The sequence below is a fragment of the Chiloscyllium plagiosum genome, unplaced genomic scaffold (genome assembly GCF_037043375.1).
Source record: "Chiloscyllium plagiosum isolate Xiang-an unplaced genomic scaffold, Cpla_swu_hap1 HiC_scaffold_35, whole genome shotgun sequence".
Classification (NCBI taxonomy): Eukaryota; Metazoa; Chordata; class Chondrichthyes; order Orectolobiformes; family Hemiscylliidae; genus Chiloscyllium; species Chiloscyllium plagiosum.
In genome coordinates, this window is record NW_028270173.1 from 4,855,364 (window position 1) to 4,882,277 (window position 26,914).

The window sequence follows — 26,914 nt, forward strand, 5'->3', positions numbered from 1 at the left end:
ACATTACCGTGTTTCACTGTGTGTGTGTTTGTAACATTACCCTGAGTTTCACTCTGTGTGTGTGTAACATTACCCTATGTTTCACTCTGTGTGTGTGTTTGTAACATTACCCTGTGTTTCACTCTGTGTGTGTGTAACATTACCCTGTGTTTCACTCTGTGTGTGTGTGTAACATTACCCTATGTTTCACTCTGTGTGTGTGTGTAACATTACCCTATGTTTCACTGTGTGTGTGTGTGTAACATTACCCTATGTTTCACTCTGTGTGTGTGTGTGTAACATTACCGTGTTTCACTGTGTGTGTGTTTGTAACATTACCCTGAGTTTCACTCTGTGTGTGTGTAACATTACCCTATGTTTCACTGTGTGTGTGTGTTTGTAACATTACCCTGTGTTTCACTCTGTGTGTGTGTAACATTACCCTATGTTTCACTCTGTGTGTGTGTGTGTGTGTAACATTACCCTCTGTTTCACTCTGTGTGTGTGTGTGTGTAACATTACCCTGTGTTTCACTCTGTGTGTGTGTGTAACATTACCCTGTGTTTCACTCTGTGTGTGTGTGTAACATTACCCTATGTTTCACTCTGTGTGTGTGTAACATTACCCTATGTTTCACTCTGTGTGTCTGTGTAAAACATTACCCTGTGTTTCACTATGTGTGTGTGTGTAACATTACCCTATGTTTCACTCTGTGTGTGTGTGTGTAACATTACCGTGTTTCACTCTGTGTGTGTGTGTAACATTACCGTGTTTCACTCTGTGTGTGTTTGTAACATTACCCTATGTTTCACTCTGTGTGTGTGTGTAACATTACCCTGTGTTTCACTATGTGTGTGTGTAACATTACCCTATGTTTCACTCTGTGTGTGTGTGTAACATTACCCTATGTTTCACTCTGTGTGTGTGTGTGTGTGTGTAACATTACCCTGTGTTTCACTCTGTGTGTGTGTGTGTAACATTACCCTATGTTTCACTGTGTGTGTGTGTAACATTACCGTGTTTCACTCTGTGTGTGTATGTGTATGCGTGTGTAACATTACCCTGTGTTTCACTGTGTGTGTGTGTAACATTACCGTGTTTCACTCTGTGTGTGTATGTGTATGCGTGTGTAACATTACCCTGTGTTTCACTGTGTGTGTGTGTGTGTGTAACATTACCGTGTTTCACTCTGTGTGTATGTGTATGCGTGTGTAACATTACCCTGTGTTTCACTGTGTGTGTGTGTAACATTACCGTGTTTCACTCTGTGTGTATGTGTAACATTACCCTGTGTTTCACTGTGTGTGTGTGTGTGTAACATTACCCTATGTTTCACTCTGTGTGTATGTGTAACATTACCCTATGTTTCACTCTGTGTGTGTGTGTAACATTACCCTATGTTTCACTCTGTGTGTGTGTGTAACATTACCCTATGTTTCACTCTGTGTGTATGTGTAACATTACCCTGTGTTTCACTGTGTGTGTGTTTGTAACATTACCCTGTGTTTCACTCTGTGTGTGTGTAACATTACCCTGTGTTTCACTGTGTGTGTGTGTGTAACATTACCCTATGTTTCACTCTGTGTGTGTGTGTGTGTAACATTACCGTGTTTCACTCTGTGTGTGTGTAACATTACCCTATGTTTCACTCTGTGTGTGTGTGTGTAACATTACCGTGTTTCACTGTGTGTGTGTTTGTAACATTACCCTGAGTTTCACTCTGTGTGTGTGTAACATTACCCTATGTTTCACTCTGTGTGTGTGTTTGTAACATTACCCTGTGTTTCACTCTGTGTGTGTGTGTAACATTACCCTGTGTTTCACTCTGTGTGTGTGTGTAACATTACCCTATGTTTCACTCTGTGTGTGTGTGTGTAACGTTACCCTGTGTTTCACTCTGTGTGTGTGTGTGTGTAACATTACCCTGTGTTTCACTCTGTGTGTGTGTGTAACATTACCGTGTTTCACTCTGTGTGTGTGTGTAACATTACCCTGTGTTTCACTCTGTGTGTGTGTGTGTAACGTTACCCTGTGTTTCACTCTGTGTGTGTGTGTGTGTAACATTACCCTGTGTTTCACTCTGTGTGTGTGTGTAACATTACCGTGTTTCACTCTGTGTGTGTGTGTAACATTACCCTGTGTTTCACTCTGTGTGTGTGTGTGTGTAACATTACCCTGTGTTTCACTCTGTGTGTGTGTGTGTGTAACATTACCCTGTGTTTCACTCTGTGTGTGTGTGTGTAACATTACCCTATGTTTCACTCTGTGTGTGTGTAACATTACCCTATGTTTCACTCTGTGTGTGTGTGTGTGTGTGTGTAACATTACCCTGTGTTTCACTCTGTGTGTGTGTGTGTAACATTACCCTGTGTTTCACTATGTGTGTGTGTGTAACATTACCCTATGTTTCACTGTGTGTGTGTAACATTACCGTGTTTCACTCTGTGTGTGTGTGTAACATTACCCTGTGTTTCACTGTGTGTGTGTGTGTAACATTACCGTGTTTCACTCTGTGTGTGTGTGTGTGTGTGTAACATTACCCTATGTTTCACTCTGTGTGTGTGTGTAACATTACCGTGTTTCACTCTGTGTGTGTGTAACATTACCCTATGTTTCACTCTGTGTGTGTGTGTAACATTACCCTGTGTTTCACTATGTGTGTGTGTAACATTACCCTATGTTTCACTCTGTGTGTGTGTGTAACATTACCCTATGTTTCACTGTGTGTGTGTGTAACATTACCCTGTGTTTCACTATGTGTGTGTGTAACATTACCCTGTGTTTCACTGTGTGTGTGTGTGTAACATTACCCTGTGTTTCACTATGTGTGTGTGTAACATTACCCTATGTTTCACTCTGTGTGTGTGTGTAACATTACCCTATGTTTCACTGTGTGTGTGTGTAACATTACCCTGTGTTTCACTCTGTGTGTGTGTGTAACATTACCCTATGTTTCACTCTGTGTGTGTGTGTAACATTACCCTGTGTTTCACTCTGTGTGTGTGTGTGTAACATTACCCTATGTTTCACTGTGTGTGTGTGTGTAACATTACCGTGTTTCACTCTGTGTGTGTATGTGTATGCGTGTGTAACATTACCCTGTGTTTCACTGTGTGTGTGTGTGTAACATTACCGTGTTTCACTCTGTGTGTGTATGTGTATGCGTGTGTAACATTACCCTGTGTTTCACTGTGTGTGTGTGTAACATTACCCTATGTTTCACTGTGTGTGTGTGTAACATTACCCTGTGTTTCACTGTGTGTGTGTGTAACATTACCGTGTTTCACTCTGTGTGTGTATGTGTATGCGTGTGTAACATTACCCTGTGTTTCACTGTGTGTGTGTGTAACATTACCGTGTTTCACTCTGTGTGTATGTGTGTGTGTGTGTAACATTACCCTGTGTTTCACTGTGTGTGTGTGTGTAACATTACCGTGTTTCACTCTGTGTGTATGTGTAACATTACCCTGTGTTTCACTGTGTGTGTGTGTGTAACATTACCGTGTTTCACTCTGTGTGTGTGTGTGTATGTGTGTGTGTGTGTAACATTACCCTGTGGTTCTCTGTATGGTTGGATACATTGCCTGTAACATTACAATGTCGAAGTTAGAACAGTACATTTAAGAAACAGGCCCTTTGGCCCACAAAATCTGTATTGGCCCTGGTGCCATTTTAAAATGAACTCCATCTGCCCACTTGTGGTCCATATCTGTGTATTTCCTGACCATGCATGTGTTTGTCTAAATGCCTGTTGAACATTGCTGACGTATCTGGTTGTCCCAGCGCCTCCCTGGATGTGGGCCCCACGTACCTACCACCCTGTGTGTGAACAACCTTTCCTTGTACATCCCCTTTAAACATTCCCCTCTCATTTTAAATCTCTACTGGCTACTATTTGACATTTCCATCCTGAGATAGAGGCTCTGACAATCCATCCTCCCCATGCCTTTTGTAATTATATATGTTTCCATCATTACCTTACGGTACTGCACAATACAATTTACCTCTGTGAATTGTAGTACATCAGATTGTTTTATTCTTTTCTCGTCAACTATACCTTGTAGGATCTACAATGCTACTTTGACCTGATACGATGTCGATTTATTCGTTTGAATGCTTTCATTTGCCGATACATTTCCACTTCTAGAACTGCAGAGATAGAGATGGATTTAATTTTAAGAGTCTAGTATTCTTCCATGCACTTTTAATAACCAAATTGGTTTTCAACTCTTTCAGTATGATCACAGAAAAGTTGCAACCATCACATCAAAAACAGATAAAGGCTTAACACGCAGGTTGTTAGCACATATTGAGCAATGGGGTTGACTTGATGAATTGAGCAACATTGGTATTCGTGATTGTGTCTAATTATTGATATGTTCAGAACAGGATTAGGAAGAGGCAATTCAACCAGTCAAGCCTCACATTGCAATATGAAAATGGTTGATCAGTGCCTTTTATCCACCCTGTGTGCCACTGATAATTAGAAATCTATCGATCTTTATCTTAAATATACTCCAAGACTGAGCTTCCCATCTGAGCAGTTTAACTTCTTGCAATAAAGGCTATGCACAAGTCAGAATTTTAACAACGAATGCAGCCAGAATAATAAATTCCCAATTTCCAATTCATGAGCTTCACTACAATGTTTTACTTACAGTGCATGATGTAGAAGAGAATAAATACAAACACAGGAAATACGTAGATCAGCACAACTAGTAAGCTCCTTATAATTAAACGTTTGTGCTGATATTCACACTTTGTAGCTGGGAACAAACAGAATAAAAATGATAGCAGGAACACCGAGAGAGAAAGATAACATTATATAAAATATCATTTCTTCCTGAACTCCAGATAGTTGGTCCTTATCAGCACATTGTGAGAGTTAATGTCACATATAAATCAGAACAAATAATTTAGGGTGGCTCAGTGGTTAGCACTGCTGCCTCACAGCGCCAGGGACCCGGGTTCGATACTAGTCTTGGGCAACTTGTCCTCGTGGAGTTTGCACGTTCTCCCTGTGTCTGTTGGGTTTCCTCCCACAGACCAAAGACGTGCGGGTTAGGTGAATTGACCATGCTAAATTGCCCATAGTGTTCAGGGATTTTCAGGTTAGATGTGTTAGGGGAAATTTAGTGCAATAGGATAGGTGAATGAGTTGGTGTGGGTTTGTTAGGCCAAATGGCCTGTTTCCACACTGTAGGGGTTCTATGATTTTATATCAAAATCTATGTTTAAAGAGTCTGTACACATGCAGCATATAAAGATATAAGTATCAGTTCATCTGTGTGTAATGATAAATATCAAATCTAGTTGACACGGGGACTTAATGTACAACAGAGACATGAATATTAAACATAAACCAAATGGACAATATGACAATCTGCAGATGATAGTGTAAAGTCTATCTTTTTTGTTTTTCTGTACTTTTGATTGTGGAGTGAAACGGGAAAATAACAATTTTGAAAATCAAGGATTGCTGCATTTTTAAAAACAAGTAACCGGACCATCCTTTTGAGCATTGTTTACACAGCTGGAGAATATCATCTCTCTCCATTTATCTCTCCACTCTGCAGGCACCCTGCCTCTATTCCTGATGAAGGGCTTTTGCCCGAAACATCAATGTTCCTGCTCCTCGGATGCTGCCTGACCTGCTGTGCTTTTCCAGCAGCACTCTGATGTAGACTCTGGTTTCCAGCATCTGCAGTCCTGGTTTTTACCATGGTTAACACAGTTGCTTGGTGAAGCAGTTGAAAGCCCCTTGAGTGAGAGCTGAGCTGGATCCTGGATGCTGATACAAATGGAGCTGCAGCTGACTTAGCCTGTGGACATGTGACGAGTTGTTGATGTTGTTGACCAGTTGCTGCTTGCCAACAATGATGCAATTTCCTCCCAGGGAGCTGAACAGCTTGTGGGTGTGAACGCTAGAGGGTGAAGGGGAGGTCTGGAGTAAAAGCCATCCCTACCCTGAAGGGAGCCATTTTATTTTCGTATTTGTTGCCATGAGCTGTGACTTTTAATTAACAAGTTAGAGACCTTTACACAATATGAACCAGTCACGAAATGCTTTCTTCAACAAAGTAAAAGTATTTGAAAAGGAAAACCAAGGAGCAGTGTCTGATCAGCTACAGGATCAGTTCAGCAAACCTTGAGGACAGGGGTCGTTGACCTGCTCCCCAGTCTCTCCCTCCACCCATATCATCCATGTTTTTAAAATATTTTGTGTCTATCTAAGTGTAAGTCGAGAATGAACTTGATAAAGAGGTTAGAGTTTTAACCTGTTGTGTTGACAGTTTATAATCGGAATTGTAGTTGGAATCTGTTTATTTGTAACAAATAGTAATTCTTGTTAAGTACAGTCAACTTTGGTCTAAACAACAGGTACATTGGGAAGTTCTCCTATTTTTTAAGATCTTTACCCTTTCTGACCAACTCCAGGACTAGCAGGGCTTGATGTCAAATGTGTGACCCCATTGAGCTGTAACAGTAGAGGTATCAATAATAAACAAACCCTAAATGGGAAAGTAGTGCAAAGCAGAAATCTTGCACAAAGTTCCTGATGGGAATCCATTCCACACAACCATCCCTGATGTAATAAAAACTGATATTTCAGGAGGCGAAGACTTTTTCTGTGTTCATGTGGGGAACGTTCAGGTTTCCCTCCAGTCCAAATGGAAATAGTAAGGAGTCTAATGTTTGACAAGGTTTTATTTGGTTCGAATATCTCAGCTACTCACCAATTTGTTTTGATCGATAAAGTAAGGCAATTGAAATTACCACCGAAAGAATTTCACAAACAAACAGGATCAAAAAGTGAACTGTCAGGAGAGAAAGTAATTAAAATTAGCCTGCTCTGCGTGGAAAAGATTAATTATAATACATTCCTGATCTTTAAATACACCTGACATGAATGTATACACATGAAGTAGTCTCTGTCCTGCAATCTTCTCGACACGTTACTGGGAGGTTCTGTCTCCTACAGACTCAGAGAGGAAGGCTGCCTCTGACATCATGTCCACCTGGTTCCAAGTTGTGTCCCCAATAAGCAGGAGCACAAAACTGCAAGAGTTCCAACTACCTATCCGGGAAGGAAAGCCGAGTGCCATGGCACATTTCACAAAATTCCCATGTGTGGCTTCTTCCCAAGTTTGATCCTCAGGCCTTGTAATTGCATCCATCCCATTCCTTGCTCCTCATCTCACCAGCCATCACCACCACTCATCGTCACCTGAATGCAACATCACCCCCATCCCCCAAAGGCACTCCCAAACTATTCCATTTCTCACACTCATGGGTCTCTTCCTTCTCCCCTCACAGTAGAAGAGAACATGGACGACTAGGGAAAAGCCGAGGACTGAAGATGCTCATTCGGTCATTCCCACTGCAGAGGAGGCAGCTCTGACATGTTGGCAGCTTAAGCTGATTTAACCTTCTGTCTATTCACCTGACGAAGGAGCAGTGCTCCGAAAGCTGGGGATTCCAAATAAACCTGTTGGACTATAACCTGGTGGTGTGCACCATCTGACTTTGTTTACAAACTGACACATCACGCCTGGTTAGAAACAGCTGCCTCCCCCTCACCTCTCCTCTCCTCTCATTCAGTAGGAACAGGGCTGACTGGTGGACACCAGTCAACTGCCAACAGAGAGAACACAGATACCTATCCGAACACGTGTAGCTTATAGGATGATAAATATTAAACACAGACTATCACCTTGGGAACCCCACCCCCTGCAAGTTCCCCTCCGAGCCCCTCCCCATCCCGACTTGGAAATATATCGGCCGTTCCTTCAGTGTGGTTGGGTCCCAATCCTGAAATTCCCTCCCTAAGGGACATTGTGGGTCTACCCACAGCACATGGACTGCAGCGGTTCAAGAAGGCAGCTCACCCCCACCTTCTCAAGGGGGCAACTAGGGACAGGGGCAGTAAATGCAGCTCACCCCCACCTTCTCAAGGGGGGCAACTAGGGACAGGGGCAGTAAATGCAGCTCACCCCCACCTCCTCAAGGGGGGCAACTAGGGACAGGGGCAGTAAATGCAGCTCAACCCCACCTTCTCAAGGGGGCAACTAGGGACAGGGGCAGTAAATGCAGCTCACCCCCACCTTCTCAAGGGGGGCAACTAGGGACATGGGCAGTAAATGCAGCTCACCCCCACCTTCTCAAGGGGGGCAACTAGGGACAGGGGGCAGTAAATGCAGCTCACTCCCACCTTCTCAAGGGGGGTAACTAGGGACAGGGGCAGTAAATGCAGCTCACCCCCACCTTCTCAAGGGGGGCAACTAGGGACAGGGGCAGTAAATGCAGCTCACCCTCACCTTCTCAAGGGGGGCAACTAGGGACAGGGGCAGTAAATGCAGCTCACCCCCACATTCTCAAGGGACAAGTAGGAATGGCCATTAATGCTGGGCCCAGCCAGTGATATCCATGTCCCACGAGAAAATTTTTTAAATCCCCATGTCCCATGAGAAAATTTTAAAAATCCCCAAACAGAAGTACTAGACTTCCAGCTTACCATTAATGGTTAAGAACAACGGAGTGCGGTTTGTGTTCAGACCAAGAAAGAGGATGGAAACATAGATGATCGCTGCTACACACATCAAACACCCGAACCCCGCGATACATCTGTACAATATGGAGAAGCCTGTGAAAGGAACAGAATAGAGGTCTTGGTGAAATAAGAGTGTGGTCAGACAGATCCAGTTCTGCACCCTCATAAACATCAATTCTCTTCAGGAACATTGCTCTGTGCATCTTTGAATTAAACATTCAACACATTGTCAAAGAGAAGCAGAATTGTTTTATTCATTAGTGGGATGTGGGTGACGCTGGCTGGGCCCAGCATTTATTTCCCATCCTTACTTGCCCCTTGAGATGGTGGGGGTGAGCTGCCTTCTTGAACTGCTGCAGTCAATGTAGGTACACCCACAATGTCCCTGAGGGAGGGAATTCCAGGATTTTGATCCAGTGACACTGAAGGAATGGCGATATATTTCCAAGTCAGGATAGTGAGTGGACTGGAAGGGAACTTGCAGGGGGTGGCGTTCCCATATATCCGCTATCCTTGTCCTAAATGGAAGGGCTCAAAGGATTAGAAGGTGCTGTCTCAGGATCTTCAGTGAATTTCTGCAGTGCATCTTGTAGATGGTACACACTGGCCTGTGAGTGGCTTGAATGTTACAGGGATTCACTGCTGCCTCACAGCACCAGGGACTTGTGTTCGATTCCACCCTTGGGCCACAGCCTGTGTGGAGTTTGGACACTCTCCCTGTGTTTGTATGGGTGTCTTCCGGGTGCTCTGGAAGAAAAGTTTCCACACAGTGAGTGATTCAAATCTGGAACTACAGAGTGCAGTAGAAACAGGTTTAATCATGGTTTTTCTAAAGAATCGGATCATGTTAAGACCATCAGATTTTTTTTTTGTTTTTATCATTTTTGGTTTGGAACTGTGAGATGCAGCTAAGAATTGAATTTTGAACAGAAGCTTGTTTTTAAGAGAGGAGAGAACAGAAGACTGATGTTTGCTGTTGGGAACTATGCTGGAAGATACGGCAGGTTAATTAACGCTCTAAGAACATTGTAAATGCTTTGCCACCAAGGTTTTGAAATACTCAAGGAATGGCAACTGGTTGGATTTTGAATTGATCAATCCAGGGAGGGCTGTTGCTAACCACCGTGAATGCTGAACTGGCTCTGACTATGTTTTCGGCAAGAGCCTATTTTTTGACAGACTCTGTCAGACTGGGAGATTTTATTTTAAACTGGTTTTGCTTTCTCTAAGTTCCTATCACATGACGCTGGGTTATATTCCAACAAGTTTATTTCGAACCATAAGCTTTTAGAGCATCCACTCTGAGGAAGGAGTGAGGGCTCAGAAAACTTACAGTTTCAAATAAACCTGTTGGATTTGAACTGGTGCCATGTCGTTTTTGACATTGTCCAACACATCATTGCTTTCTCTAGTTATTGACTTATTGCAAGTTTTGAGAAAAGAATGCCAGTCTGTAAGAAAGAACTGAGAAGTATCCAGAGAGTCTGTGGGAGATGTTGGCATTGACCAGTGATTTTGGAATTGAAGCATAGCTGCTAAATGCTGTATTACAATCCATCATCTAAAGAGTTCATGAAGCCTAGTTTTCATAGATGAAACAGCAATCGAACTGGCAAACTATCATTCCTTGATTTCTGTTTTAATTTATCCTTTAACCGTGTCTGTCTTTCTGGTGGTAGTGATTGTAATGAGGTCAGTTAGCTGGTGAGCTCTCTGATTGAGGCTGTTAACCCGACCCAACCAGGGAGCCCTGGTCGACATATAAAAACGGTGAGTGTCAGACATACTGACATTGTGGGGGCTGACTCTGAATGACGCAATACTAAAGTCAAGGACTTTTCTTGTGTAAATAAAGGGTGCCTTGGTGACAGACACTGCCTTCTGTGAAGTTATTTCAGTGGCAATGGGAGTAAAGGATGATCCTGGAGAAACTTGCTCGCAACAGTCATTTTTACGTCATGCCTTTGTTTGGAAGCTTGACCCGTTCAACTCTGACGTCGAGTGCTGGCCCCAGCATGTGGAAAGGATGCATTAGGTTTCCTGGCTAATGACATTGTGGTGGATGAAAAGCAATGGGTAATTCTCCTGACAGCCTGCGGACCTGCAGCTTTTTCTGTTATTAGGAGCCCAACATCCCCTCAGGCACCAAATATTAAAACCTTTCAAGAACCAGCAGACATAATTAAGGAATATTACTACCACAAGCCTCCTCCAATTCATAAATCAGGAGAATCTATTTTGGGATTTAGGATTAGGTTAAGATGACTGGCCGCTGTGACTTTACATTAATCCTTAATGAGATGCTTAGAGACTGTCTGCTATTGTGGCATGAGTGATGTAACTATGCAACAACACCAACTAGCTGAAGCCCAACTGAACTTCAAACAGGCGCTATAATTGGCTTTATCGTTGGAGAATGCAGCAAGTGGAGCATATCAGTTGCAGGGTATTCCAATGGAAATGGACACCCTCACCAGTCCGATAGAGTTTGGGGAACATTACTTGGATGTAGGCAATTGCACAGCCTCACTCAGTCCTAATCAGGCAGACAACAAAACCCCGAAACAAAGCAAGCCTCAGGCAAACAGTTAACATTTTCTTCAAGATCTGGGCTGGGAAGCCATTGTAGTTGCTGCAGGTATGCGGACTCAAGGCAGCAGGGAATTTGCTCATTTCCTAAAAGTCAAACGGGACTGAAATATGGAGCAGCGCCATACCATCCACCATTGAAAGGCCTGGCAGAAAGCGCAGTCCAAACTCTGAAGGCTGTCTTAAAAGAGCCAACAGCCTCGCTAGATACCAAGCTATCACAATTCTCATTTGATTTTCAGATCACCCCACGTACAACCTCAGAGATAGCACCAGCAACGTTGCTAATGGTTAGAAGATTCCATACCAGGTTAAGTCTGACCTTTCCAGACTTGGGGATGGGGGCTGAAATGGCATTGGGAATGCTGATGCTGAACACAAGAGTCTACCAAGTGAAAGAGACACTTCGGATACAGGGGACAAAGTTTAATGTAAGAATCATGGAAATAGCCACGCATGGGGAAGAGGCAAGATCAACGCGAGGTCAGGACCAGTGACATATAAAGTCCAGGTAGATGAGACGGTCCTGAACTAGCCCCTGGGCCTATAAAATCTGCAAACTTCGAAATGGTGCGGGAACAGAACAAGCCTGCCCTCAGAACAGTCGGAAAGGCTGCCAGAGTTAATTAATTAAATTCCTTTCCGTCAAGCTTTGATGAGGCCTCAGAATCAGAAACGGACATGATGGATGTACCCATCTTGACACCTTTAGCACCAGAAGAAGAGAATGAAATTCTACCAAGGTGCTCCTGGCACAAGAGGCAAGCTTCCATACATTACACGCCACCTAGGTCAGAGGAACCTGGCTCAGTGCTGAAATACACAAGAAGACTCTCCAAGGTAAAGGAGCAGCTGATGTCCTTGGGCACAGAGGGGGAGGGATGTAGGAACTGTAACCAGGGCAACCAGCTGGGTGTCACAGAATCGGAGATTCTTGATTTGGAGCTCTAACACTCGTCCAATCAGGGAGCCCTGGCTGACATACAAAATAGGTAAGTGTCAGAGATGTTGACACTCTGGTAGCTGACCCTGAATAAGGCAGTACTAAAGTCTAAGGCTGTTAGTGTGTAAATAAAGGATGACCTGCCAACAGATACCAGCCTCTGTGAAGTTATTTCAAACAAGAGTTTATATTCAAAGCAGATTGGGCTTAGATTGTAGTTATCAATTAAATTGCATTGTCGTTTGTATGCTTCTGAAGTTGCATTCTTAATAATAATTTGTTATTTTTATTTAAGTTGTAAACTTGGTGTCTAAAATCTACTATTTGTAAAGTTTTATCAGGAAAAATTGATCAAGTTTGAGGGTCATTGAATGTTCTAAGATGGCCATCATGTTGCAAATTCACTGATAGAAAGGCTGACCTAGTTTAGCTTGCTATCCCTGTGTTGTAATTTGTCAGGCTACAGGAAGAAGGCAGAGAATAGGATGTGCAGAGAGCTTGTATAAAACTGATGGGCCAGATGGCCTCCTTTTGTGGGGTAACCTTTTGCAATGATAAAACAGCCAGGAATGTCTCTAGGTTGCACAATATCAGCAGCAGATGGGAATACACATGTGCATCAGGGCAACAGTGGAAGACAATTTTAAGATTAACAAGAAAGACAAATACAACATATTCAAAATGTATTGATCTAAATGTAACAGGCAATGACCAACATGGACTTCGGTCCACATGTTCCTCCTGTGCTATCAACAGGAAATGCACTATGTCCATCTCTAAGAAACACAATATCCTTCACCCCCACAGTCTGAAACGTACTTTCATGATCTACCTATGAAGCTTGAATGAGGTACCATCAAATTGATAGCAGGAGCCACAGGCTGGAGCTGATTGTAGCCAGTGTGTATTTAGACATCAGTTAAACAGGCCACTTACCCGACTCAAATACAGCCAGAAGACTTGCAGTCAACAGGCAAGTGAAGGATACAAGTTCAAAGATCAGAAAAATGATTGTAAGTTCTCTCTTCTGGTCTGGACCTGTGAATGCAAACCCAAAGTGTGCGAAATAAATATCAGCAACTAATGTTTAGATGTGGAAATAATCAAATGCTTTTTACATTATAAATGAATACCTTGGGGTCTGTTTAAGGCTTTGTATATGACAGCTTCCGCACATAAGGAGGTCAAACTGCTAACGAATGCCATGGTAGATAACAAAAAGATAGAGATAACAATGAAGAGAATCTCTGAAATGTGAAAATAACATGAATTGATTACAGAGAATTGGACATGCATAAGAGAGTGCAAGTAGAAATTTTAATGGTGTGGATCGAACTATTGTGGATGTTCCATCTGTTATTTTAACCTGAGGGCAGTGAAGAGTCTACTGCATTGCTGTGAGTTTGGAAAGATATGTAGGACAGGGATGAATTTGGTGTCAATGGGGCTAAGTATTCACACTTCAATATGACATCACCAACTGTAATACCATGGCAATACTCCGAGAACACCTACTGAACTTCTCTGTGTTGCCTGAAGTGTTCCCATTTCCCCTTCAGACACAATTTGGCCTTCCATCAGCGCTGAACCAAGAGTACATTTCACCTCAAACTTCATAAAAAGGAAAGGAATTTCACCAAATGAAGGTAACTTTCACCAGGAAGAGAAAAAATATCCAACAGCAGAGTGAGAATATTAAACCCCACACAATATCAGAGTGTGAAACTACAAAGTAATGTGAGAATATCACTGTTTGGCCTCACACTCGTCAGATAGTGAAAGTAACCAGTAGAGAGATTGCAAAGGAATCTGGGTGTCTCAGTGCAAGAATAACAAAAGTTTATTTCTGGGTAACCAGATTGCGTTGGTTTTGTGAAAGAGACTGAATAAAATAAACATTTGCAATAGAAAGCTGGCCTCATGGTGACTGTACACTATTGTCAATTGTTTTGTAAAACGTACCAAGATCATTAATGCCTTTAGGGAAGGAAATCTATCTGGTCGGCTTTACGTGGGATTCCAATGCAACAGCAATGTGGTTGACTCTTAGCTGACCTCTGATCAATTAGGGATGGGCAGTAAATGTTGGCCTAGCCAGCATCAGCAGCCACATCTCATCAACAAATGAATACAAATGCTGCCAAACAATGGGGTCCTACCATCAGATCTGAGGAAGTGTGAGTTGCTGCTACTGCTGACCTCGTTTTTCACAATGCAGGTATACACACCACAGTCTGAGACATCCATGTCTCGAATGAGCAGAGTGCTGTTATCAAATTCGAACGTGGTACGGCTATTGTTAAGAACTCGGTTATCCTTTTGCCAGTCGTAGCTACTCACTTTTGTATCTCTTACAAGGCAATTCAGCTGAACATAATTCCTTATGTAGGTTGGATGCTGAATGATCTGGGGTGTTCGGAGCCTCTCTGTCAAAAACAAAAGGAAGTCACAAAGGATAAAGCAAGCATGAATATTATCGTAGAGTGCAGCTCAGGGCAAGGTATGGTCTTGGCAATCTGGTGAACATCAGTATTTTGAGGGTTAATTTTAAGTGTTTACACCCTTTTAAAAGCTAATCTTTTAGCATTTAACTAGAATTTACCTTAAAATGTGAGTTTCTTTCAGTCTGTGTCAGGGACAAATAAGCTTTCTATTGGAGAGGCACACAGGGTTTGTTAATTATGCTGTTACTTAGAACAGGTTTTTCTAGTCAGCAATTCTGCCTTGGTGCTGTACAGTTTCAGATCGTTTATTAACGGTGATCTTGCTAAGTGCACAAATTAAGCAGTACAAAGGTAGCAAGCTCATCATTCAACATAGCTCGAGACAATGTGAGATCTTGGAAGTTTGGGCAGTAAGGGAGAAGATCATGTTTTAATCACAATGAGTAGGATCTAGCAGTCTAATCAAATTCACCAAAGTGGTGGTGTTACATCATTCTCGGGGATGAGAGAAGACCTTCTGAAATTCTGATCCTACACCATACCATGATATCATTTTTGAGGGGAGAAAGTGAGGTCTGCAGATGCTGGAGATCAGAGCTGAAAATGTGTTGCTGGAACAGCGCAGCAGGTCAGGCAGCATCCAGGGAACAGGAGAATCGACATTTCGGGCATAAGCCCAAAGGATTTCCTGAAGATTCTCCTGTTCCCTGGATGCTGCCTGACCTGCCATCATTTTTGAGGGGCTAAGAGAAGACATGAATCCTGAATTCTCAATAATCACTTCAGCAACATCAGGCAATGCCTGCTAGGACATTTAGTTGGGTATAGTGTAGAAGGTGTCAGTTGGGTGCATTGTAGAAGGTGTTAGTTGGGTATAGTGTAGAAGGTGTCAGTTGGGTGTAGTGTAGAAGGTGTCAGTTGGGTATAGTGTAGAAGGTGTCAGTTGGGTATAGTGTAGAAGGTGTCAGTTGGGTATAGTGTAGAAGGTGTCAGTTGGGTATAGTGTAGAAGGAGTCAGTTGGGTATAGTGTAGAAGGAGTCAGTTGGGTGTAGTGTAGAAGGTGTCAGTTGGGTGTAGTGTAGAAGGTGTCAGTTGGGTATAGTGTAGAAGGTGTCAGTTGGGTGTAGTGTAGAAGGTGTCAGTTGGGTATAGTGTAGAAGGTGTCAGTTGGGTATAGTGTAGAAGGTGTCAGTTGGGTATAGTGTAGAAGGTGTCAGTTGGGTATAGTGTAGAAGGTGTCAGTTGGGTGTAGTGTAGAAGGTGTTAGTTGGGTGTAGTGTAGAAGGTGTCAGTTGGGTATAATGTAGAAGGTGTCAGTTGGTATAGTGTAGAAGGTGTCAGTTGGGTATAGTGTAGAAGGTGTTAGTTGGGTATAGTGTAGAAGGTGTCAGTTGGGTATAGTGTAGAAGGTGTCAGTTGGGTATAGTGTAGAAGGTGTCAGTTGGGTATAGTGTAGAAGGTGTCAGTTGGGTATAGTGTAGAAGGTGTCAGTTGGGTATAATGTAGAAGGTGTTATTTGGTATAGTGTAGAAGGTGTCAGTTGGGTATAGTGTAGAAGGTGTCAGTTGGGTGTAGTGTAGAAGGTGTTAGTTGGGTGTAGTGTAGAAGGTGTCAGTTGGGTATAATGTAGAAGGTGTCAGTTGGTATAGTGTAGAAGATGTCAGTTGGGTATAGTGTAGAAGGTGTCAGTTGGGTATAGTGTAGAAGGTGTCAGTTGGGTATAGTGTAGAAGGTGTTAGTTGGGTATAGTGTAGAAGGTGTCAGTTGGGTATAGTGTAGAAGGTGTCAGTTGGGTATAGTGTAGAAGGTGTCAGTTGGGTATAGTGTAGAAGGTGTCAGTTGGGTATAGTGTAGAAGGTGTCAGTTGGGTGTAGTGTAGAAGGTGTCAGTTGGGTATAGTGTAGAAGGAGTCAGTTGGGTATAGTGTAGAAGGAGTCAGTTGGGTGTAGTGTAGAAGGTGTCAGTTGGGTGTAGTGTAGAAGGTGTCAGTTGGGTGTAGTGTAGAAGGTGTTAGTTGGGTGTAGTGTAGAAGGTGTCAGTTGGGTATAATGTAGAAGGTGTCAGTTGGTATAGTGTAGAAGATGTCAGTTGGGTATAGTGTAGAAGGTGTCAGTTGGGTATAGTGTAGAAGGTGTCAGTTGGGTATAGTGTAGAAGGTGTTAGTTGGGTATAGTGTAGAAGGTGTCAGTTGGGTATAGTGTAGAAGGTGTCAGTTGGGTATAGTGTAGAAGGTGTCAGTTGGGTATAGTGTAGAAGGTGTCAGTTGGGTATAATGTAGAAGGTGTTATTTGGTATAGTGTAGAAGGTGTCAGTTGGGTATAGTGTAGAAGGTGTCAGTTGGGTATAGTGTAGAAGGTGTCAGTTGGGTATAGTGTAGAAGGTGTCAGTTGGGTGTAGTGTAGAAGGTGTTAGTTGGGTGTAGTGTAGAAGGTGTCAGTTGGGTATAATGTAGAAGGTGTCAGTTGGTATAGTGTAGAAGGTGTCAGTTGGGTATAGTGTAGAAGGTGTTAGTTGGGTATAGTGTAGAAGGTGTCAGTTGGGTATAGTGTAGAAGGTGTCAGTTGGGTATAGTGTAGAAGGTGTCAGTTGGGTATAGTGTAGAAGGTGTCAGTTGGGTATAGTGTAGAAGGTGTCAGTTGGGTATAGTGTAGAAGGTGTCAGTTGGGTATAATGTAGAAGGTGTTATTTGGTATAGTGTAGAAGGTGTCAGTTGGGTGTAGTGTAGAAGGTGTTAGTTGGGTGTAGTGTAGAAGGTGTCAGTTGGGTATAATGTAGAAGGTGTCAGTTGGTATAGTGTAGAAGATGTCAGTTGGGTATAGTGTAGAAGGTGTCAGTTGGGTATAGTGTAGAAGGTGTCAGTTGGGTATAGTGTAGAAGGTGTTAGTTGGGTATAGTGTAGAAGGTGTCAGTTGGGTATAGTGTAGAAGGTGTCAGTTGGGTATAGTGTAGAAGGTGTCAGTTGGGTATAGTGTAGAAGGTGTCAGTTGGGTATAGTGTAGAAGGTGTCAGTTGGGTGTAGTGTAGAAGGTGTCAGTTGGGTATAGTGTAGAAGGAGTCAGTTGGGTATAGTGTAGAAGGAGTCAGTTGGGTGTAGTGTAGAAGGTGTCAGTTGGGTGTAGTGTAGAAGGTGTCAGTTGGGTATAGTGTAGAAGGTGTCAGTTGGGTATAGTGTAGAAGGTGTCAGTTGGGTATAGTGTAGAAGGTGTCAGTTGGGTATAGTGTAGAAGGTGTCAGTTGGGTGTAGTGTAGAAGGTGTTAGTTGGGTGTAGTGTAGAAGGTGTCAGTTGGGTATAATGTAGAAGGTGTCAGTTGGTATAGTGTAGAAGGTGTCAGTTGGGTATAGTGTAGAAGGTGTTAGTTGGGTATAGTGTAGAAGGTGTCAGTTGGGTATAGTGTAGAAGGTGTCAGTTGGGTATAGTGTAGAAGGTGTCAGTTGGGTATAGTGTAGAAGGTGTCAGTTGGGTATAGTGTAGAAGGTGTCAGTTGGGTATAATGTAGAAGGTGTTATTTGGTATAGTGTAGAAGGTGTCAGTTGGGTGTAGTGTAGAAGGTGTCAGTTGGGTGTAGTGTAGAAGGTGTCAGTTGGGTGTAGTGTAGAAGGTGTCAGTTGGGTATAATGTAGAAGGTGTCAGTTGGTATAGTGTAGAAGATGTCAGTTGGGTATAGTGTAGAAGGTGTCAGTTGGGTATAGTGTAGAAGGTGTCAGTTGGGTATAGTGTAGAAGGTGTCAGTTGGGTATAGTGTAGAAGGTGTCAGTTGGGTATAGTGTAGAAGGTGTCAGTTGGGTATAGTGTAGAATGTGTCAGTTGGGTATAGTGTAGAAGGTGTCAGTTGGGTATAATGTAGAAGGTGTTATTTGGTATAGTGTAGAAGGTGTCAGTTGGGTATAGTGTAGAAGGTGTCAGTTGGGTATAGTGTAGAAGGTGTCAGTTGGGTATAGTGTAGAAGGTGTCAGTTGGGTATAGTGTAGAAGGTGTCAGTTGGGTGTAGTGTAGAAGGTGTCAGTTGGGTATCGTGTAGAAGGTGTCAGTTGGGTATAGTGTAGAAGGTGTCAGTTGGGTATAGTGTAGAAGGTGTCAGTTGGGTATAATGTAGAAGGTGTCAGTTGGGTGTAGTGTAGAAGGTGTCAGTTGGGTATAGTGTAGAAGGTGTCAGTTGGGTATAGTGTAGAAGGTGTCAGTTGGGTATAGTGTAGAAGGTGTCAGTTGGGTATAGTGTAGAAGATGTCAGTTGGGTATAGTGTAGAAGGTGTCAGTTGGGTATAGTGTAGAAGGTGTCAGTTGGGTATAGTGTAGAAGGTGTCAGTTGGGTATAGTGTAGAAGGTGTCAGTTGGGTATAGTGTAGAAGGTGTCAGTTGGGTGTAGTGTAGAAGGTGTCAGTTGGGTAAAGTGTAGAAGGTGTCAGTTGGGTATAGTGTAGAAGGTGTCAGTTGGGTATAGTGTAGAAGGTGTCAGTTGGGTATAGTGTAGAAGGTGTCAGATGGGTATAGTGTAGAAGGTGTTAGTTGGGTATAGTGTAGAAAGTAGTTGTGGTTCTGAGTGGCTCAGAGCTCAAACATAGATGGACTTTAACTTTTCATTTTTTCTCTTTTCTTAAAATATCAAAATGGTGCTGTATTTTTGCAGCGACATGTGAAAGTTTTTCACTATTTTGTATTGCTCACAGTATAGAGAGAGACTTGTTTGAAACTTGCGAGGCCTGGATAGAGTGGATGTGAAGATGTTTCCTGTAGTAGGAGGGACTCGGACCAGAGGGCATAGCCTCAGGGTGAAGCAACAACCCTTTAGAACTGGGATGAGGAGGAATCTCTTGAGCCAGAGGCTGAATGAAACTCTGAAAGTCACTGCAGCACAGGGCTTTGGAGACCATGTCATTGAGTGTATTTAAGACAGAGATAGATAAGTTCTTGTTTATTAAGGTGATCAAGTTTTACAGGGAGAAAGAAGGAGAATAGGGTTAAGAAACGTGTAGCCATGATCCAAGGGCGAAGCAGACTCGATGCCCTACGTTTACTCCTTCTCTGATTGTCATTGCAGATAGTGAAATTTGAATTCAATAAAATTCTGGAATAAAACACGAGCCTAATAACAACCATGTAATCACTGTTGATTGTCACAAGAACTGAACTGGTTCACTAATGTCCTTCAGGGAAGAATGTTTTCCATTCTTACCAAGTCTTACCAGACCTACAGCAACATGGTTGACTCTTAACTGCCCTCTAGACAATTAGGGCAGTAAATACTGGCCTAGCCAGGACACCCACGTACCAGGAATGAATTTTAAAAATGCAATAATGATCGGAATGTGATGTTTTGCATAAAGTCATAAGGTTTGGAAACAGGCCCTTTGGTCCAATCAGTCCATGGTGATCCTAATCTCAGACTAATGTAGTTCCAGCCGCCTACACTTGGCCAATATCCCTCCAAACATTTCTTATTCGTGTACTTATTTAAATGTCTTTTAAACATTGTAATAGTACCAGCATCCACCATTTCGTCTGGAAGTTCATTCCACACATGAATCACTCCCAACATTGGTGGTATAGTGGACAGTGAAGAAGGTTATCTAAGACTACAAACAGATCTTGATCACAGTAGACCCCATCTACCACCCCCTGAGAAAAAGAACAGGAAATGACATCACCAACCCAAAGAAACCCAAACATATAAATAGAAAACAGGAATCATGTACACTGCTTGGCCTGAGACCCACTGAAGATGTTACCTAGTAGGGCAATGAAACGTCTGGAAATGAACCTCCCAGCTCAGCAAGCAAACCTACTTCCAGATCTTGAGCAATTGAGTCAATGGGCTGAACAGAATAGAATAGTCTTTAGTGTGACATGTGTACACAGTTTGTAACGTCACCTCTCGGCTCCATCTTAGGTACAGGGTACCTACATACAGATACTTTAAATGTTGTTACAGAATTGAAATAGTAATAAAAGAGACTAGCATGGGGATACAGAGTTTATAAAGTCCTAAAAGAAATAAAAAGTGTCTTCCAAGTACTCAAGTTATAGTCCTTTTCTACTGAGTCCGTGCCTGTCAGGCTTCAGAACACGCTGGCCTCCGAGGAGTTTAAGTTGGTTAAATGAGAGGTGTTGGGGTTTGGTAAAACAAACAAGGGCAGCACTTCTACAATTAAAAGTAGGGCCTTGGGGAGTGTTGTAAAACAGAGACCCAGGGATTCAGGTACATGATGCTTTGAAGTTTACGTTACATGTAGACAGGGTAGTAGAGAAGGCGTTTAGCACCCTTGCCTTCATTGCTCAGACCTTTGAGTATAGAAGCTGGGACATCATGTTGAGGTTGTGCAGGACATTGGTGAGGCCTCTTCTGGAGCAGTGTGTGCAGTTGTGGTCACCCTGTTACAGGAAGGATATTATTAAGCTGGAGAGGGTTCAGAAAAGGTTTACAAAGATACGTTAAGTTATAGCCACCTGTGCGATCCAGAGCAACATCGGCAAGATCTCCAGATACTAAAGAAAATCTACTGCCTTCCCACAACAATCTGCACAGCTCCACCTCTGAGTTTGAGTGGGAAACTACTTGAATGATCAAGAGAGAAGATCAATATGAAAATGTGGCATGCCCTGATCAGAGTAAACCTGTCTGCTGGCAATGCTGGTTAGACAGAAGATCAAATACAAAGGCTCATGGATCACCTATTCTATGCTGATGGGAAAAAATAGGTGGCATTGTGAGCAATGTGTAAAGAGGCTTCAGGATGGTTTAGACAAATTGATTAGATGCATGGTAGGTGCAGTGCAATATGGATAAGTGTGAAGTTGTTCATTTTAGGAGGAAAGGCAGAATGATAGTATTATTTAAATGACAATCAACTGGAAAGTTTTGTGTGCAAAGGGACCTTGGTGTTGTTGTAAACCAGTACTGAGAGCAAGCATGCAGGTGCAGCAAGCAGTTAGGAAGGCAAATAGTATATTGGCCTTCATTGCAAGTGGATTGAGTACATAAGAAAAGAAGTCTCACTGTATCTGTCTAGGACCTTGGGAAGAACACACCTGAAGCGCTGTAATGTTCTGGTCCACTTGCCACAGGCAGTTACAGCAAAGGTTTACCCTGGGATGGCAGGTTTGTCATAAGAGGACAGATTGAGTTGACCAGTGGTGTGTATCCATTGGGTTTTAGAAGAATGTGAAGGGATATCATTGAAACATTTAAAATTAAAACAGGGCTGGACAGACCGAATGGCAGGGTTCTAAAACGAGGGTTCTCAGGGTATCTGGTGAGTCTTTTCAGGCTCCAATGAGGAGAAATTGCTTCACTCAGAAGGTGGTGAACCTGTGACATTGTCTATCACTGAGTATATTTAAGCAAGAAATAGATTTCTAGAGGTTTTAGGTGTCATGGGAGAAGGTGAGGGAATGGGAATATGGCGATGCCATGACTATGTTGAATGGCAGGACAAGATCAATGAGCCAAACAGCCTACTCTTTGTATTTTCTATACTTTTTATCATCAGTTAGGGAGATGGTAGCTTTGTGTCAGAGTGATGTATCTTTGCCCAGAATCCGGCATGAAAAGATGTTGTGTCACTGAATCCATATTCCAGAGGCTCAGACTAATGCACTGGGGAGAGTGATTCAAATCCCACAATGCCATTGCCTGGCAGTTGTATGGCACCAATGTTACTTGCCATTGGTCAGCTCAAGCCTGGATGGTATTCAAGTCTTGTTGAATATGGGCACTCCTTAATTGAAAGATAAAAGAAAGAACATTTAAAATAAAATAGAAAAAGGAGAATCATGGCAAGTGCCGAGCACAGGATTTAGTTAATAAGCAAGAGGATTATGTAAATCACCAGTAGGAATTGTAAAAGTTATCATGAGAAATAAAGAAGTCAGAAGAGAATATTACCAAGCAATATTGAGTCCAAAAACATATTACAAACTTGTAGGTCACAATTTCCTTTTCGTAATTCTTGTGCTGCTTTGCTGGGTTACACAGACTGCTAATCACTTCCTGCGCATTTCAGAAAGTCATGAAGACACTGTAACCTGACAAAGGAGACAGTAGACGCAGCAGCAGATGGTGAGAGAGGAGGAAACAAAGTGAAGGCAAATAGAGATAACGCTGAGCAGAGAGATGCCTTGGCTGCGTGTCAGGGTGGAAAGGGGAGGACATGATGAATATCAGGGATCGTCATATCAAAGGAGAAAGTGAGGGCTGCAGATACTGGAGATCAGAGCTGAAAATGTGTTGCTGGAAAAGCGCAGCAGGTCAGGCAGCATTCAAGGAACAGGAGAATTGAGGTTTCGGGCATAAGCCCTTCTTCAGGAATAATACTTGAAATAATAAGAAAACTACGTATGTAAACAGTTAGAAAGATTTTAACACAAATATCAAAGCTTCAACACTATCGATGACACAGACTCAATCTCAAACAGAAAGCACTATTTCAGCTTTTAATTCCTTAACTTAAATAAACGCGTCCAATTTCTCTTTCTTGAAACCGTACAGACAATTTCAAAAATCCTATCTGAGTTCAATGGCATGATCCTTTCAAAATTGTAATGACCTAAACTTTCTCAGTTCTAATGACTTCAAGATTTCTCTGTAAGCTCTCCTTGGAAGCTTCTTAGGCGAGAAACCAGTTCTGTTGAGGTGACTGGTCCCCTGAATAGACCTGGAAATATCCTTTCAGGAGGACATCACTAGAACTACAGGGATGATACAAACCAGAGTGGCTGGGAAATGGGAACCTGGGCAGAAAACACAAGAAAGCAAAACAATGTTCGAAATTAAAGATGGAAATAGCAAACAAAAGGCAAAGGAAACAAGGACCAGCAGCAAATAGGACCATTGTGCAAACAGAGTGTAAAAATTGCTAAAAGGTGAATGAAAAGAACTGCATTGGAATTCCAAGAATAGTTTCAATAAGAGATTAACTGACTGTACCCATATTTGTAAATAGGTAATTACAGAGTCATAGCTGCATTGTGACCAGAACTAAGAACTGAATATCTAAAGGTGCTAAATATTTCGGAAAGATATGTAGAAAACAAATAACAGGTGGTGCATTGTTAGCAAAGGATAAAACCAATACAATAGTGAGAAAAGATGTCAGCTCTGAAAATCTAGACACAGAATTAGTCTGGATGCAGCCGAGAAGCAACTGAGTATTTGTCTATAGGCCTTCAACCAATAGTGATAAGGAAGGGAGCGGAATTAAAAATACGTTTAGACATGCACGTAACAAAGGTGTCCCGTAATCTGGGTGACTTTAATCTACACATGGAACGGGTAAACCACCCGTCCAATAGTATGGCAGCAAATGAATTGCTTTAGAGTGCACAAGTTGGTTTACTCACAGTGCATTGATGAATCAACTCGGGAACAGGCTAGCCTAAGTTTGGTACTACACAGCAAGATGGAGTTTGCTAATAATCTTGTTGTGTGAGGTCCTTTAAGGAAGGGCGATCATAACATGGAGAATTCTTCACTGGGATAGAAAGTAGTCCAACTCAAAGCCAGATTCCTAAATCCAAACAAACAAAACTACAAGGTATGAGGTGTAAGATGGCTGTGATATATTGGGTATTCTCTTTAAAAGGCAGGACAGTAAATAGACAATGGTTCATATTTAGAAAGATTACACATGCATTGCCACAGTCACATATTCCCTTTCTCTGGTGCAAGAATGCAGCAGAAAAGGGGACCCAGCTATGGCTAACAAAATAAATTAATAAATCTATTAGAGTCAAAGAGGAATCGTATAAAGTTGATAGAAAAAAAAGCACATCTGAAGTTTGGGAACAGCTTGAAATTCAGCAAAAGAAATTGATTAAGAGAGAAAAAATACAATATGATGGTATGCTTGCAAGGAACATAAAAGCAACTTCTATAAGTGTATAAAAGAAAATGAACACAAATGTAGGTCCCTTACAGTCTGAAACAGGGAATTGATAATGGACAACAAAACAAAATGGCAGTACAATTAAAGAATATTACTAATTAACTTTTTGCAGTAAAGTTTATTTTTGTTTGTTCAAAACAATGGAATCTTGTGACTGTATTCTCTTAGTAAACAGCTGGGATCTTTTGACAAAAGATTAGCAAGGAAAATTAAATCTCATGGTATCAGACATGGATGGGGAACTGCTTGGCAGACAGGAAGCAGAGAGTTGGAATAAATGGGTCTTTTACAGAGTAGCAGGCAGTGATGGGTGGGGTGCTGCAGGGTTCAGTGCTGGCAGCCCACCTGTTCACAATGTACATTAACCATTTAGACAAAAGAATTGAATGCAATATCTCCAAAGTTTCAGATACATTAAGCTGGGTGGCAGTGTGTGCTGTGAGGAGGATGCTAAGAGGCTGCAGGGCGACTTGGACAGACTGGCTGAGTGGGCAAATGCAACATAATGTGGATAAACATGAGGTTATCTACTTTGGTCGCAAAAATAGGTAGGCAGATTATCTGTCCTTGACCTGCTGCAATGTTCCAGTGAAGCTCAACGCAAACTGGAGGAACAGCATCTCATCTTCAGACTAGGCACGTTACAGCCTGCCGGTCTCAACACTGAATTCAACAACTTCAGATGATCATCCCATCTCGACCCCTCTGTTTTCATTCTGCTCCATAATTTTATTTCATTTATTTTATTTACCTTTTTAAAAAAAAATTTCACTGTTCTGCACCTCTTATTTCTTGATTGTCTTTCTCTCACTCCCCATTCTCATCACCGTTTTCCTCTCCTCTTCCCCCTTTGCTACCCTTCTCCCGTTTTCCATCTTGCCTCTGCTTCACCCCCCCCCCCCCCTCTTTTCTCTCCTTACAGACCTGCCAGACCTGCAGAAATTTTCTAGCATTTTCTCTTTTGGTTTCAGATTTCAGCATCCGTAGTAATTTGCTTTTATTTTTTAAGGCAGATTATGATCTGAATGGTGACAGTTTAGGAAAAGGTGAGGTGCAATGAGACCTGGGTATCAGGGTGGTACAGTTGTTTAAGATGAGCAGGCAGTGAGGAAAGCTAATGACATGCTGGCCTTCATAGTAAGAGGGTTGGAGTATCAGAGTAAGGATGTCTTGCTGCAGTTATACAGGGCCTTGGTAAGGCCACACGCTGAGTATTGTGCGCAGTTCCGGCCTCCTATACTGAGGGGGACATCCTTGCTATCAAGGGAGTCAAGTGAAGGTTCACCAGACTGATTCCCGGGATGCTACATGAGGAAAGATTGGATCACTTGGGCTTGTATTTACTGGAATTTAGAAGAAATGAAGGGAGATCTCTATAGTAACATATAAAATCCTGATGGGACTGGACAGGCTAGATGCAGGAGAAATTTTCCCAATGTTGGGGAAGTCCAAAACTAGGGGACACAGTCTAAGGATAAGGGGTAGGCCATTCCGGACTGAAATGAGGAAGAATTTCTTCACTCAGAGAATTGGGAACCTGTGGAATTCTCTCCCACAGGAAGCAGTTGGGGCAGTTCATTAGATATATTCAAGAGGGAGTTGGACATGTTCCTTGCAGCTAAAGGGATCACAGGGTATGGGGAGATGGTGGGAATGTGATACTAAGATTGCGTGATCAGTCCTGACCACATTGAGTGGTGGTGCAGGCTTGAAGAGCCAAAAGGCCTTCGCTCACACCTATTTTCTATGTTTCTGTCCTACATATTGTATACTTTAGGAAAAAAAATATGTTTCTGGTCCCGAGATAAATCACAGCATAAATTTGCTGGTCTAGTCCAGGATCATTTCACCTGGAGGACTAACTTTTACATCATTCATTCTCTCCTGTCTTTCACCCAATCACAGGCCTTCCTATTTTGCTTTGTCTCAGCTATTCTTTGTGCAGAACCTATTACGCCTCTTAGCTTTTCCCAGTACCGATGAAATATTACAGACCTGGGACATTAACTTTGTTTCAGACTCACCTGCTGAGCTTCCTTTTGACCACAACCTGCCTGACTTTATTTGAGAAAAGGCCCCAGTCCTCTAGCAAGTGGGTCGATAAACAAAGGTGGCAGATTCACAATGACTGGCAAAAGACATAAGAGTAAAGAAAGATGGTTTGTCACAGATAGGCTTGTCGAGATCTTGAATGCTATACACGGAAAGGTGGTGGTAGCTGTCTAAACTAAGAGATTGAAAGCATAGTATTGGACAGGCACTTGGTGTGGAGGAACGTATAATGTAATGGATGAAAAGATAGGATATAGCTAAGCATGATTGCTGCTTCAGAAAGCTGGTACACAGATGACATGCTGAAAAGCCTTCTACTATGCTATAGGTTGCTACGATTTGACAAAACCGAGCACTCAATGTTTCAGTTCTGAAGTTGCAACAGAGGACAAAAGGATTCATGCAAAGCTGCCCAACTCTGTCAACGTACCTTATTTGTTTCCTTTATCTTTTCATGGGATGTGGGTGTTTTTGG

General features: G+C 42.4%; 1 protein-coding gene across 7 annotated transcripts in view; it reads right to left on the reverse strand.

Annotated features, from left to right (window-relative positions):
* Nucleotides 1–4,009: 4,009 nt before the first annotated feature.
* Nucleotides 4,010–26,914, reverse strand: part of LOC122546503 (uncharacterized) — a 37,275-nt gene continuing 14,370 nt past the window's right edge. For 4 of the 7 annotated variants that reach the window (XM_087978820.1, XM_087978816.1, XM_087978821.1 and 1 more), the window contains 7 exons: nucleotides 14,222–14,488; nucleotides 13,196–13,309; nucleotides 12,999–13,100; nucleotides 8,495–8,623; nucleotides 6,717–6,797; nucleotides 4,638–4,745; nucleotides 4,010–4,128 (listed from right to left, as the gene is read on the reverse strand). In XM_087978820.1, the coding sequence (XP_087834946.1) occupies nucleotides 4,055–4,128; nucleotides 4,638–4,745; nucleotides 6,717–6,797; nucleotides 8,495–8,623; nucleotides 12,999–13,100; nucleotides 13,196–13,309; nucleotides 14,222–14,488 (875 nt within the window). In that variant the 3' untranslated portion in view covers nucleotides 4,010–4,054. Of the gene's footprint in view, nucleotides 4,746–6,716; nucleotides 6,798–8,494; nucleotides 8,624–8,843; nucleotides 9,278–12,998; nucleotides 13,101–13,195; nucleotides 13,310–14,221; nucleotides 14,489–26,914 lie in introns of those variants that run through there. The other 3 variants (XM_087978818.1, XM_087978817.1, XM_087978819.1) reach the window with 3 other exon arrangements.